Genomic DNA, 13,426 nt, shown 5'->3' with positions numbered 1-13,426 from the left:
GGCTCTCTGCGCGGGGAGAGTTGCAAAGGCACGGGTAATTAACAAACGGCGGCGTTGGCAGGACCGATTCTTCCTACTCGTACGCCTTTTCTAAACCTTTCGCCCGCACGAAAAAGGAAGGGGAAGCGGCGGAGACAAAGTAAACCGTTCTTTTGTGTAATCGCCGGGAAGCTCTTCGCGATGCGGGGATTATGCGGGCATGAGAGAACCGAGCTAGCCGGCTCACTATTTGTCAAGCGTGCGAACGCAAAACGCTTTGCTCCACTCGTGCAGTGTCCCACGCCGGTGCGCCTTGTCTGAGGCAGCGTGCTTCGGATACTCAAGCGTCGTGTGCCGCGTTTGGCAACGAGAAAAATACGAAGAAGAAGTAGAGAAAAGAGACACGCAGAGAACAAATGGGTGATTCCTGTACGGCGGCAAGCCCTTTACCAGCATTTCTTGCTCTTCTCGAACGCACTACATTGAAAAATTTTCGCGCGACAGAAACCAAGCAAGAATGCCGAAAAGCGAGGCGCCGGGTGTATGGCGCCCCCAGCACGGGGTCTGTTTTACACTCCCTCGCTTTCAGCCCTGCGGGCCCATTAGTTATTCTGTCGCAGAGAGCAACTCTCGCACGCCTCTTCCTTCTTCGAGACCATTGGCCTTGCCCCACTTCTCCTCTTGGCTAAGCAGTTTGCAGTATTTAATGTCCCCCAGCAGATGGTTCTGGCAGGCGGGGGAATATGAGAGTCGGCGCTCCCAAGTGTGAACGACTAACGGCCTCTGTGTCGTGCGCCGGCCTCGCAAACTTCTTTCTTATTTCTCTGGTGTGCTTCAAGGCGGCACAACAGGCGGGGGTTGCGTACAGTGTTTTCTTCGGTAGCTCGTTGGTCAAGACGCGTCGCACTGTTGCGAAGGGGCACAAGTGGAAGATGTCCTGACGTACCACTTCCATTAGTAGCTAAGGAAGGAAACAGCCGAGCATATGTACGGCCGGCTTTGGCGAGTATTATGTGTTAGTCAGTCCCTCCACTGTTTTCCTGTGTGCATAAAGTTTGCCGCCGCCGCTGCTCTGGAACTTTAGGTGTGAAAATTTTCATGAAGCAGGTTTTTTTTTCTTCTCTACCTTATGATGAACGAGGGTCTTTCGTTTCCAAAGGAGCAAGCAGTTAGTATAAAATAAGCTCGTACAAAAAAAAAAAAGAACATTGTACACGGAGCCAAATTAAGTAACGTTTCTTTTCATGCTGTTCTATTGATAACAATTCTATTCATTCATTCAACGCTACTGTCGAGTTCTCCAATCCAGGCGACGGCAGGGGTATCACTTCGTGTGAGCCAATGGCAAAGAAAAATAAAATGAAATATTGAAAGAATTCAAACTTATGATGCCATAGTTTCTCAAGACCGTTTTTCAATATTGTAGCAATGGCTTGAAATACACGAAGTACAGACGTTGAGGATGGTGCGCAACGCCGAATGTGACACTAGATGCACTATCTATAAAGGCTACCTTGTGTAAGGCTAGCTTGTGTCGGCGTCGTTCTTTTCAGTCCTGTGTTCTTTTTGTGCGCTAAAAAAGTTGTTAGCAAGGAGGCCGCCTGAATGAAGGCACATCAGAAATGAGATCCCGCAATTCTAAAAGGTGTGATGTTTATTGCTGAGATAAAATTTTGCACTCAAATATTCACCTGCAACCTGGTCGTGACACCGCTAAGATAGAAATATAAGAGGGGACAAGAGAGAACGCAGAAAGTTTGTTTTGATGTAAAGCCCGCGGAAAAGATGCTGCTTTGTTCTACTGTGCGGAATAGTTGCGAGACGAGACTATAGATAGAGGTAATAAACCGTTGGCAGCACGCAAGCTGCCTTGCAAGCTGCGCCTGTAGAGAGTGGAGTCGGGTGGTCACAGGCGAGGAAGACGTTCGCTCAACAAAGAACCAGAGTACACTATCGTGTCAGCCAATCAATAAGAAATCGCGTTAGTCATAAGCAGAGCGTTTCTGAACCCACCAAAAGCTTTCCAGCGTACTACTGTGGAATATTAATTGTAGGATCTACATTAGGGTTGCTTTAACGGAAAACGAAGCTGTTCTTGATAAAGAGTTTAGAAGTAAATCAGAAATGCAGGTGCACATTAAAATTCATATGGGTTCTGCTATTTAAGGCAACAAATTACCCTCTATTTTGCATGCTCTTTGTGTACGGACACCCATCCCAACAGTTGTGCCTCTAAAATTTAAAGCGTGCTAGCAGTATATTAGTGTAGTTCAGCAAAGAAAAAAAAACACATATGCCTGAGGACACTGCAGCGAGGACAGCCACCCGGGAAAAGGCAAGCTCGAAACAGTAAATTTATTTTCGCGTATTATTTGTTGCCTGTGACCTTCAGATTGTATGGCAAGAATATCTACCTTATAACATCATAACATCATAACAAGAAAGGTAACATAAAGCATGCCCCAGGAATTTTCAGCGGGAGACCAAGGAAGTAAGCACTTTCGACAGGGGACCAATAGGACCAATATAACCGGTTTGCAGGTTTTTCCAACCCCACTGTATTATGCCTTGTGACCCATCTGGAACGTGCCGCCTTCCCCTGCACACAGTCCATTGAAAGCTGTGAAAGGTCTTTCTCCTAGCCTTTTGTCGCAAAGGAGGCAGGCATGCGACAAGCGCAGCGCTCGTCACATTGTTGACCACTGCGTTTTTGCACCTTGGTTACTTTAGCGACAATGCTTATACTCAGCTGCAGACTGCTTATTCTGCTTCTAGCCATATATCTTATTTTCAGGCGAGTTGGCATTGATGATTTTGCCGCTTCAATATATCTTGTGGTGCGGCTTCTTGTTTTTCGTAGTACCGCCATGGCTGCACAAATTTTGCGCACAAACTAAGGGAGAAAGCATCATACACTTGGCGCATTTCAAGTGATAAAGGCAACTGAACCTCTGACATGGACATGCCAAGCCTATGAACGCGCCCCACCCATTGCTTTCGCTTCACCTCAAGAACGCCACATGGCAGAAGATGGATGCAGTATATGCCAACGCTGAAATGTATAGTTATTAAGTGTCGGTACGACTTCTCAGCTCGATATATGCGCTGGAGTCTACACTTACCGAACTTGAAGAGCTCAAACCGCTCCGAGGCTTTCAAGCTCCAATGATTTGCACATCAGGTGAGCACAATAAACATAATCGGACGTATTACATTATTTTGAGATGAACAAAAAGGGAAGCTTATTTCGTACAATGTGCGTCTCAACGGCTTGACACGTCGAGCGAATGGAATTATGGAATACGTTTAATAGGAATTTCGCATCAATCAATCGCTCTTTTTCCTCTTAGTGTTGTTAGTCGCACCAGCAGGTCGAATTCTGCAGAAATCACGTGGCGTGGCGAAATCCGAGCAGTAGACTCGGGGCGAAATAATCCAAGGTAGCTAAATCGTCACAAAATGAGGAATTAAAAAAACGCCTGGTGCATTAATTCCCATTGCGCTAATGCGGGGAACTCATTCTAAATGGAAAACAGAGAGAGAGAGAGATAGAGAGGTTGAACTATGCATAAATGTTTTTGCGCAAATGACATTACAGGAATCTAAAAAAATAATGGTATACGCATGGAATTTCAGGAAGCATGCGATGTTAAAATGCTTCTGCCAAAGACGTAAAATCAAAATTTTCTCAACGGTGCACACACGCAAAGCTACATTATCAAAATCTAGCATGGGCGCAGGGAAATAGGGACCTTGGCACTCAGAAAGAAAGCACGAGAGAGGAAGAGAGAACGAAATAGAGAAAAAAGGGACGTTAGCAAGTTTTTATCCCCCGCTAAGGAGGCAAAGGAAAATAAGTTTGATAACGAGAGTAAAAAAAAAAAAAAACTGTATATGTCTGCGCACTGAGAAAAGTTTTTCAGGACATGGACGGGGTGGCCTGGTCAACCATAAACTAGCTCAAACAGTTGCCGAATGTCATCATACCTTGCTGGTGAAGCAGCGCACTCACACGGACACGGCGAAGACACACAATAATACACGACACTCGTAACTATTTTATTTCAGAACGCATACTTCATATTTATATACCTGCGCACCCTCAGGCGTCAGAGATAATCAAGGCAAGATCAAAGGCATTTTTCAAATTCGTTTGTCCACGCGTACTCGAGCGTCAAAGATAGGCACCTGTCTATCACGGTGTACAATCCTTTCCTTTTTGTTGCACCCCTAACAAACAGTGCGCGCGGGTAAATGAATTTGAAAAATACTTTAATCTTGCCTTGATTATCTTTGACGCCTGAGGGTGCACAGGTATATAAATATGAAGTATGCGTTCTGAAATAAAATAGTTGCGAGCGCAGTGAGTGCCGTCTTTTCTTGTGTGCCTTCACCGCGTCCGGGTCAGTGCGCTGCTTCACCAGTAAGGTATGACGATTAATCACCAACTAGCCCAACTTTCCACATTACTGAGCTATCAAATGTGTTTTCTGCATATTTTACCTGGGTTTCGTCTATTTATTTACGTTGATTTACGTTACGGTAAACAAAATGAATGAATGAATGAATGAATAAATGAATGAATGAATGAATGAATGAATGAATGAATGAATGAATGAATGAATGAAACTCGTGTAGTTCTTCATTATTTCTCGACGGCTGTTAAGAATGGCGGAGTTAGCACAAAGTTTAGCTTTTTCATTATTCCTTGCCCCAGCTAGGCTGCCTTCCGGTCTGAGTGCTTTTGTTTTCACTGGCTGTCACGACCTGTCAAGAACTAGACAGCGACAGTACTTTCTAGTTTTCGTTAACAAAAGAAAATTACGCGGGATGGCTTGAAAAATGATCATCTCCAGTTTGGGCCCGAGGCCTGGCGACGGGACATAATCTAGTCTGAAAATGCGAAACACCGCTTGCATCCTTTTATGCTGTGTCAAAACGCCCCGGCTTTGCCAAGAGAAACGCTAGCCAAAGGTCTGTTTTAACGAGCGCAGTGTTAACAGCGAATAGGAAAAGGAAAGAGCTAGAATGGCGTTAAAAGAGCGAAAAAAAGTAGTTTAAGAGTTTTCTTAACCTAGAAAAATATATTCATTGACCCCATTCTGATTTACGCTTCATAGCGCCGCGGCGGACCATGAAATCTGATTTCTTTGCTCGCCCTTGTGAAAAGAAAGTGGTTAATTTCCTTCGCTCCGTTTCAAGCGCGTCTCTCTCTCTCTCTCTTACGCGCACTCTTCCGAAGCGTAAACATGCGCGCCTGTCATAAAATGGTGACGACGGTTTCTCCATATTTCTTTGTATTGCGCGCATTTTGAACATTGCGCTCGCGTCTTGAGCAGGCGTTTGATACAGCTGGCGACGTTCACGCAATGAGAATGCTTCGCATACTTTCTTATCCTACTTTAAAACTTTCTACTTTTTACCTGAAATAGCACCCTTTGAAGAGAGCACTGATATGACTGGCGCTGAGAGAGGTTGAGAGAACATTTGTTAAGGAATTTTCCTAGCTATCTTAACGGCTTCCCCAATAGCTTTCCAAACAAGGGACACAAATCAGTTGAGGAAGATGTCCACGCATTCTTTCTGATCGGAGAAAGAAACATGGTTGTTGTAAAGTACATGCGAAGCTGCACACAAAATGCGGCACCAGAGTCGTGTATGAGTTTCCGCTGTCTTGTGGCAAAAGATATGTCGGCCGGACTGCGTGATGCGTAAATGAGCGCGCGCGGGAACCTGAGCTGTCACTGAAAGGTAAAGACGGAATGCATTTACCTAAGCACTTTAATTCACATCCGTGTAAGCCGCGACTGGACAAGGTACGGATTCTTGGAAAAAGCAAGGACACCACTGCACGTGAATTATTAGGGGCGCTTCACATTAAAGAGCGAGGTTCGTCTTATACTGGCGACACATCAGTTTTACTTTTGAACGCAGAAAGGTTTTTTGATAGCCGGCTGTGATTAGGGTGTTGTGAGGTTGAAGCTGTTTTCTACGTTGGACTTGCGCTTGCGTGTATATGTTGTTTGTTATACAATATAGAATAAACAGTCAAAACTTGTTCCCCTTGTTCACTTCCATCGTTGTTTGCGCTAAGCGATCTTATTTCTGATCTACTCAGCAATATGAACCTACTATCCCAGCAACATGTACTTCTGTACTGACACAGCAACACACGAAGAGCTTAGCGTAACTTCGCGTTATAACGCGCTAGCTTATGGCTGTCCCACATTTACGTTTTGGACAAAACTGCGAATATTGGAAGTGAAGAAAAGGGAAAGTATTGGAAAATTATCTGTTGCTACCGCGGATACCACTTAGCAGAGTAAACTAAACCATAGGGCCAAGATGCCCCTTCAGGTTGTCCATTAAGCGCCGACAAACGTCGCTGTGTCGAAATTATCGTGAAATCCCGTTTTGAGATCCTGCCATCGTATAGACATGCAATGCGCGCTTGAATGAATGACAGCGCACATCACAACGCAATGTGCAAATAGTAACTAAGTTCTTGCTTTCAATCCCTCAACCATTTACGTGCCCAACTGTACTGCAGCGACGAATATTCTTTCGAGTGGCATTAGTATTTTAGACAAAGGAGTGTCTATACATTACCTTGCTACGTGCAAACGCACAAAGAAGGTTTCGGTTTTACCGACTTCGTTTATCGAGGCCGGTGTCTCATCATTTACCCACGTCTTTATGCGGTTCTGGCCTAATACGCTAAAATTGCGGCGTAATTACTGCCGCTTCGTAATGAGAGGCCACTTACCCGCCCTGACATGGACGTCACCACTGACGACAGAGCCGACGCTGTTCCGCGCGCCGCATCGGTACACTGCGGCGTGGATGTCCTGTCGAAAGTCCTCGGCGCGGAAGGGCGAGAAGACGAGCGCGCCATCCTGCACACGCACGTGACGCAGGCCCGGAATGTCCGGTGCGGGTCCCTGGGAACCGACGCGCCACCACCAGACGTCGGGCCGAGGCACGCCCTGCACGTCGCACGGCACCACAGTCTGGGACGAGTTGAGGAACTCCACTCGGCCAGGGGGCGCTCGGATGAACACGGGACCGTGACGCTCTTCACGAGCGGCCCTCGCTGCGTGTACAGAAGAGGAGGTCAGAACGGATCGGGGAAAAAAGATACTGGCAAGTGAGAACACCAGAAGAAAGCGATATTTTAGGCTTGCAAAGTCAAAATTATTGCGAGGAATAGAAATTGTACAAATGTTTGGCGAAAGGTCGAAAGGCAAGTGATGATTCATTGATGATTAGTGATTCGTACCTTACCCGCAGCGCTATTGAATGTAACAGTAAGTTAGTGGCCTTGAAAGGACCGCTTTCATTCCTGTGAAGAAGTTCTTTATTCGGATGAGCATATACTCAGGATAAAGCGTCCTTTTCATTTATTATTATTATTATTATTACGCTAAAGCTACAGCAAGGACGGAAGAAGAAGAGGACGAAGTGCGCTTGTGTTTGGAGTGACTTGGTGTCGGCGCGGCAACACTTCTCCAATTTTCATCAATTCATCTTTGAATGAACGCATCCCATCGTAACAGTTTTGGTGGAGGTGCGGGGTAAAGCAACGGCTCCCCCAAAGAACGACGGCGACTATATCGCAGAGGCGCAATCATGGAACTTCGCTTAAGTCGCCGAATTGCCGGGCGGCCACCAGAAATAGGTTCCGATGGCAACAACCCACCACCGTCTTCCAGCGTCCCATGGCATCCCTACACCGAGCCACGAACCTTTGCCGGAAAAGCTGGAGCAGGTGTACACCGTACAGCTTAACAACGTTGCCTTCTTCCTCAAGGGAATCGCATCGGTGTGGCTAGAAAACCACGAAGAAGGCGTGACAACGTGTGAGAAGCTCGTACATGAAATCAAGGAGTGTTTCGGAGATCCGGCAGCTAAAAAGAAGCGTGAAGAGCAAACACTAATGCTGCTATCTCAAGTTCCTGGTAAAACCTACACGAGGAAGGGCTCAAGCTGTGGAAGCGCCTCGATCGTCAGATGACAGAAGAGCGCAATTTGGCCATCTAAAACAGATCACCGAGTACGTGCACCGGTTCCTCATCGGAAAAGGCAGTCTGGAGTCCCTAAGTGACGTTGGCCTTTGCCCGGTATTGCGGCGCCGTTCAACGTCTTCCTTGGGCATGACGGCTGTTGACTTCAATGTTCCGATGTACACTTTTGCGTCTCTTTCAGTCTTTCTTGTGCTTGGCGTGTTTAAACATATTACGTAAAGTAGACCTCAGACAATGCAAAGCAGCATAAACCTAATGTTGTCTGTCTGTCTGTCTGTCTGTCTGTCTGTCTGTCTGTCTGTCTGTCTGTCTGTCTGTCTGTCTGTCTGTCTGTCTGTCTGTCTGTCTGTCTGTCTGTCTGTCTGTCTGTCTGTCTGTCTGTCTGTCTGTGCGTGCCTGCGTGCGTGCGTGCGTGCGTATTTAACCTCCTTGTAGAGTATAATATTGGGTGTGCGTCGGGCAGATCTTGCCGCATTTCCTTCCGCTTTTCTCTATAACTTGCTAATAACACATCTCGGACGCACACAAGACATATAATTGGTTTGAGCCAAGGCCCGTCACGAAGCAGTGGAAGCACTAAGTGTAATTTGATATCGCGAGTAAAATGCATTTAGATGCCCAGAGAAATATAATATATCCTGGCTTTAATTACTGACATATTTGATCGATGAACTTGTGTTGAATGCCAGCTTTCTAGAAGTAATAGCCTCGTTGTCTGAATGACGTCGACCGCTGTTAGCGATAAACTAGAGGCTCTGCGGATCCAGCAAGTAGTGCAACCTCATTCAGCCCGAGGGATGATTTCATTAGAATTTAACTCCTCCTTTCAGTTACGGCGAGACAAGATAGAAAGAGAGACAGGCTGTTTATTATAAAGAAATAACAGATTTTGTCTTGCTCGTGTAGAACCACTGGCATGCTACTCTTTATAGAGACCGGGAATGGAATGAAAAGATTCCAGAGGAAAGAGAGAAAAAGAAACAGAGAATAAACATAAATAATAAATGCACAAGGGAACCTGATACTAATGAAGCAGACACAATTTGTTAACGCGCGGTTCAGAATTTGAAAGTGGACGCCGTTTTACCAGATAGTGTTGCATTATATATTTCGTAGAAGCCGGCGAAGATAGGTAGACTGGCTTTACCTTTTCGAGATGTACAGTGTAAAATAACAGACGTCATAGTAACAATTTTGGGATTAACTCTTACCATCAGATGTTTTCATTTTCGTGCCTGCTCGAAAGGCATATCTGTTCTGGGCACATCTGCTCTGGGCACATCTGCTCTGGCAAATGTGCCAAGCAAAGCAAGCACCCTAAATGCTCTTGCCGTTACCGGTTCTCGTAATAGCAATTTCCTGATAAGGGGCATACCATTATAGCAACTAATCTACCATTTCGGTCATAGCATAGGCACATATTTTAACAGAGGTGAGTCGGCCAGGATTCAGAACATAGGAGCGATCAGTTTTGTGATCTTGTGCACTTTAAAAGTATAGCTGGTCCTGTTTATAGCCGGCAGACGTCTCAGTGCAGAAAGTGCAAATCCGCATCAGAATTCTTCATGAACTCTAATGTTTACAGCAATATGTGTAAGTTTCTTGCAAACTTGGCGCCGTACCTTTATACGGTTCTGGTACAAGATTGGCTTCCGCAAATAATTCATGGCCGGAATGAAAACCTTGAAGAAAAAAGAAGTCAGAGTCTTTACTCTTATTCTTCCTAAAAAATTCGAAAGTTGGAGTTCGGAAAACTGTGAGTCGGGGACGGACGTTCAGCAAGTTTGTCTACGTAGAAAGAAAAGCCGTACTTTACTTTCCTCAGGTTAATGCATAGCGTTCCTTCAGCAACCCGTATCTGGACGCATTCGACAGACAGCTCCATCAAATGTCCCGGAAGCACATCTGTCAATATTAGCGCAAGCTTTCTTGCACAATATTCTCCAATACTCGCCACCGCTTCCCCTCTTCCTTGCAGCAGTGGATTGCGTTGCCAATTCTTTAAGTGCACTGGAAACCCTTTGCGGAAGTAAGTTTTGCACGCGTCTCCTTTTGCAGTTATGAGCCAGATTTGGACAAGCACTCCCGACCTGGGTGATTGAAAGTTGAAAGAGGAAGCGTAACGGTTGCCGCATAAATATTTCTTTGCCGGATGAAGCTAGCAGTCATGCACCTTGTGTCTTCGATTACACCAACACATATATTGAAATTTTCTTACGCAGCTAGCAGTTTGTCTCACGCAACGTACAAGCTCTCTCTCGATTTCTTTCCCCAGCTTCGCTTATTTGTTGTGGTTGTCTCAGGCTGACCAAGAGCAAGGTGGAGAGGTTCTCCGTTTCTATCGTGTCAAACTGCCGAGCTCGATTCGCGTTCCTGGCAAGTATTCTTTTATGTTCCTCATTCTTTGTTCCATTCTTTTCACGTTCCTCTTCTGTCGGAAACATGCCTCTCCAAGCATTTTCAGACGACCAAAGGCGTGCTCACCCAGGCCTCGCCGCAATATCCTCCAGCGTGGACCTGGGGCTCGATTGAAGATCGATACATAAGGAACGCACTCTCACTGAGTTGGAAGGGATCATAACTTTGGAAGCGCTAGTTTCTCCTAAGCCTCCGAGTTTGCAAGAGCGACAGCACCCGCTAGTGCACGCAGACATATACACAAGCGTTGCACAACAGTACGCACGCATACTTGCGGGGCAGGCAAAGAAGGGAGTGAAAGTAAGCCGTCGAGATGGCAAGGCACCGGATGTTGGGCGAGGTGTCTAAAGGAACAAAACACCCAAGTGCGTTACTCCTTTGGACGCGCGCGCGCACACACACACACGCATACATTTCAACGCGTTATTTATTTAGTTAATTTTTACACGAAATAGGGTAAATATGAAAAAAAAGAACCACAAACTTGTGTTTCCTTTGTTGCCTAGCTATTCGTTAGATTGTCAAATCATTATAAGTCATACTATAAGAGAGAGAGAGAGAGAGCAAATGTTAAATGGAAAGTAGGGAGGTTAACCAGGACTGAGCCCGGTTGGCTACCCTACTCTGGAGGAAAAGGAAAAGGAGACGGAAAGTATAAAATAAATGAAAGTCCGCTGGGGATATCATTCGGACACTCAGTCCGGATCACAGACGCTGACTCAATCCGGTAGCTATCAAATATCGTAGCAGCGCTTTTGTGGTCTTTTGTAGCTGCGAAATGCAAGGCCATAGTCCCAAGATCTTGTTCAAGGTGAACTGCTTTCTATCTAACTGATTAGGAGCTGTGCAGAGGTCACGTCTTTCATTTTGAAAAGACGAGCAGTAGCACAGTAGATGTTCTATAGTTTCCTCGACACCGCAGGCATTGCACTCGGCGCTATCAGCCATTCCAATCAAAAAAGTATATGCATTGGTGAATGCGACGCCCAAGCATAAGCGGCACAGCATTTTTTCCTCATCACGCGGAAGCCCTGGTAACAGCCGCGGTTGCATAGATACATCGAGGGGATGCAATCGATGTTGAGTGAATTCAGGTGTGTGCCACTTCTTCAATGTCATACAATGCGCTAGCTTGCTTAAGTGTTGGGCTGCTTCAGTCCACGATAAAGGTACAGAAACAAGGGTTGCTCCTTCGCATGCTTTCCTAGCAGCTACGTCAGCGAGGTCGTTGCCGGAGATACCGCAATGGCCAGGCAGCCACTGAAACGCGATGTCGTGTCCTTTCGCGATTTTTCGGTGGCGCATTTCTCGTATGTCCTACACGAGTTGTTCACAGGAGCTGCGACGAAGGGATGACAGAAGACATGGTAAGGCTGTCTTCGAATCGCAGAATATCGCCCATCGATTAGCCGGTTGGTCGTTAATATATTCAACGGTACCTCGGAGAGCAACAAGCTCCGAACCGGTGGATGCTTTCAAGTGAGAAATATTGTATCGAATACTTATTGATCGTGATGGTATAACCATTGCGCCGGTGGAACTGGTCTGAGTGGAAGAGCCATCCGTATATATGTGGACTCGGTCAAAGTAGAAAGTGCTCAAACAATCCAGAGCTGCTTGCTTCAGGGCCAAGGTAGGCAGGGCTATCTTCTGTCTTATCCCTGGAACCGTAAGACGCACTTGAGGCTGTTTTAAACACCACAAAGCTGAGGTTGAACGTGCTGATGGTGTAAAGCCCGATGGTAGACAGACACGATGGATGCTGACCTCGTTGGAGAAGGACGCCTGTGGTCGTTTACTATACTATACTAAAAAGTCATACTATAAAGCTGTCCAGTGTCCCAATAGGAACCCTGGACAGTTTTATCTAAACGTTCTGTGCGATTCAGGTCAGAGCAGTGTATCCTAACAAGGTGGTCACAGCTTAAGCACCTCCATGGAATTTCACTGCAAAGAGCGTCGATCAAGGGGCTTTGCTCACAGCCGCTTAGCGCCCGTGAGCGTGCGGACGACGCTCATGCCGCGAATGGGAAATGAAATGCAAGCCTCGCTACACTGCCGAGCCCATAGAGTTTCATATTACTATACCTAGAGAGAAATCTGGCGGTGCGATCGTTCAACCATCATGGGAATGATGGGAAGTACAGGCTTCGGATTGGCGTTCTGTTGACTGGCGAACTAGTCTACAAGTATTTTTTTGGCAGTTTTGGTTTCGCTGCAAGCGCACTTGCAGTGCAGTGGGATAGTGCAACGCAAAGCTCTCTGCCTTTTTTTATGTTGCTCGAAGTGGCGATGGCGCGCTGGGCCAGCGACTGGGACGACGTTTGTGTCGTGGTGTGGTGTCGAAGCCATGAGGAGAAAGCGACGGCATCGTAAACGATGAAAGAGCATGTTTTGAGCGTTTAGACCTTGGTTTGTTAAGTGTGTTAGGTTGGCGCTGTAGCGTTACGGTCTTTGTGAAACTTCAGAAATGAAAAAAGAAGGTGCTACTGATACAAGACATATACAGTTGTACTTCTGGTGGCTTGACAATGAAATTTTATTGAGGGTTTCATTATGCATTGCTCGTTTGTGTGCTCATTGAAATGAGTGTTTTAGGACTGAGAACACAAACTTACTTGTGGTGTCGCAAAATGGGCACGCCGTAACGCTTCGGAAGCGATACGTCAATATAAAATATGACGAAGCATACTCGTAGGAGGCCACTAGCGTCCTTGCTAGCACTGCAGCAGATGTGCTTAAAAGTACTTGAAGACGTTCAGCAATCGTGACAGCCGACGCAGCCTTTCGAAAGAGCGAGAGAGTTCGCAAGTGCTCGTCGTCGTCTGCGAGAAAAGTCACGCGTTTGCAGCGAGCAGGCGTCGTAGCAGATGACACTTGCAGCATTCCGCTCAAGGGCGCAACTCTTTCCCACAATACAAAATTTTTATTACCATAAATACTTGATGAGTATTTTTATGCAAGTACATGCACGATTGTTACTGCTGTTGCAAAAATAAATAAAT

General features: G+C 46.1%; 1 protein-coding gene across 2 annotated transcripts in view; it reads right to left on the bottom strand.

Annotated features, from left to right (window-relative positions):
- The window catches only part of LOC142579398 (cell adhesion molecule Dscam1-like), a 377,301-nt gene that overhangs the window by 261,136 nt on the left and 102,739 nt on the right, over positions 1 to 13,426 (bottom strand). For both annotated transcript variants that reach the window (XM_075689534.1, XM_075689535.1), the window contains exon 2: positions 6,746 to 7,072. In XM_075689534.1, coding sequence (XP_075545649.1) covers positions 6,746 to 7,072 — 327 coding nt within the window. The remainder of the gene's footprint in view (positions 1 to 6,745; positions 7,073 to 13,426) is intronic.

This window comes from Dermacentor variabilis, chromosome 4, assembly GCF_050947875.1.
Source record: "Dermacentor variabilis isolate Ectoservices chromosome 4, ASM5094787v1, whole genome shotgun sequence".
Classification (NCBI taxonomy): Eukaryota; Metazoa; Arthropoda; class Arachnida; order Ixodida; family Ixodidae; genus Dermacentor; species Dermacentor variabilis.
Note: the sequence above shows the minus strand (reverse complement) of the source record. Positions and strands in the feature narration are given on the sequence as shown.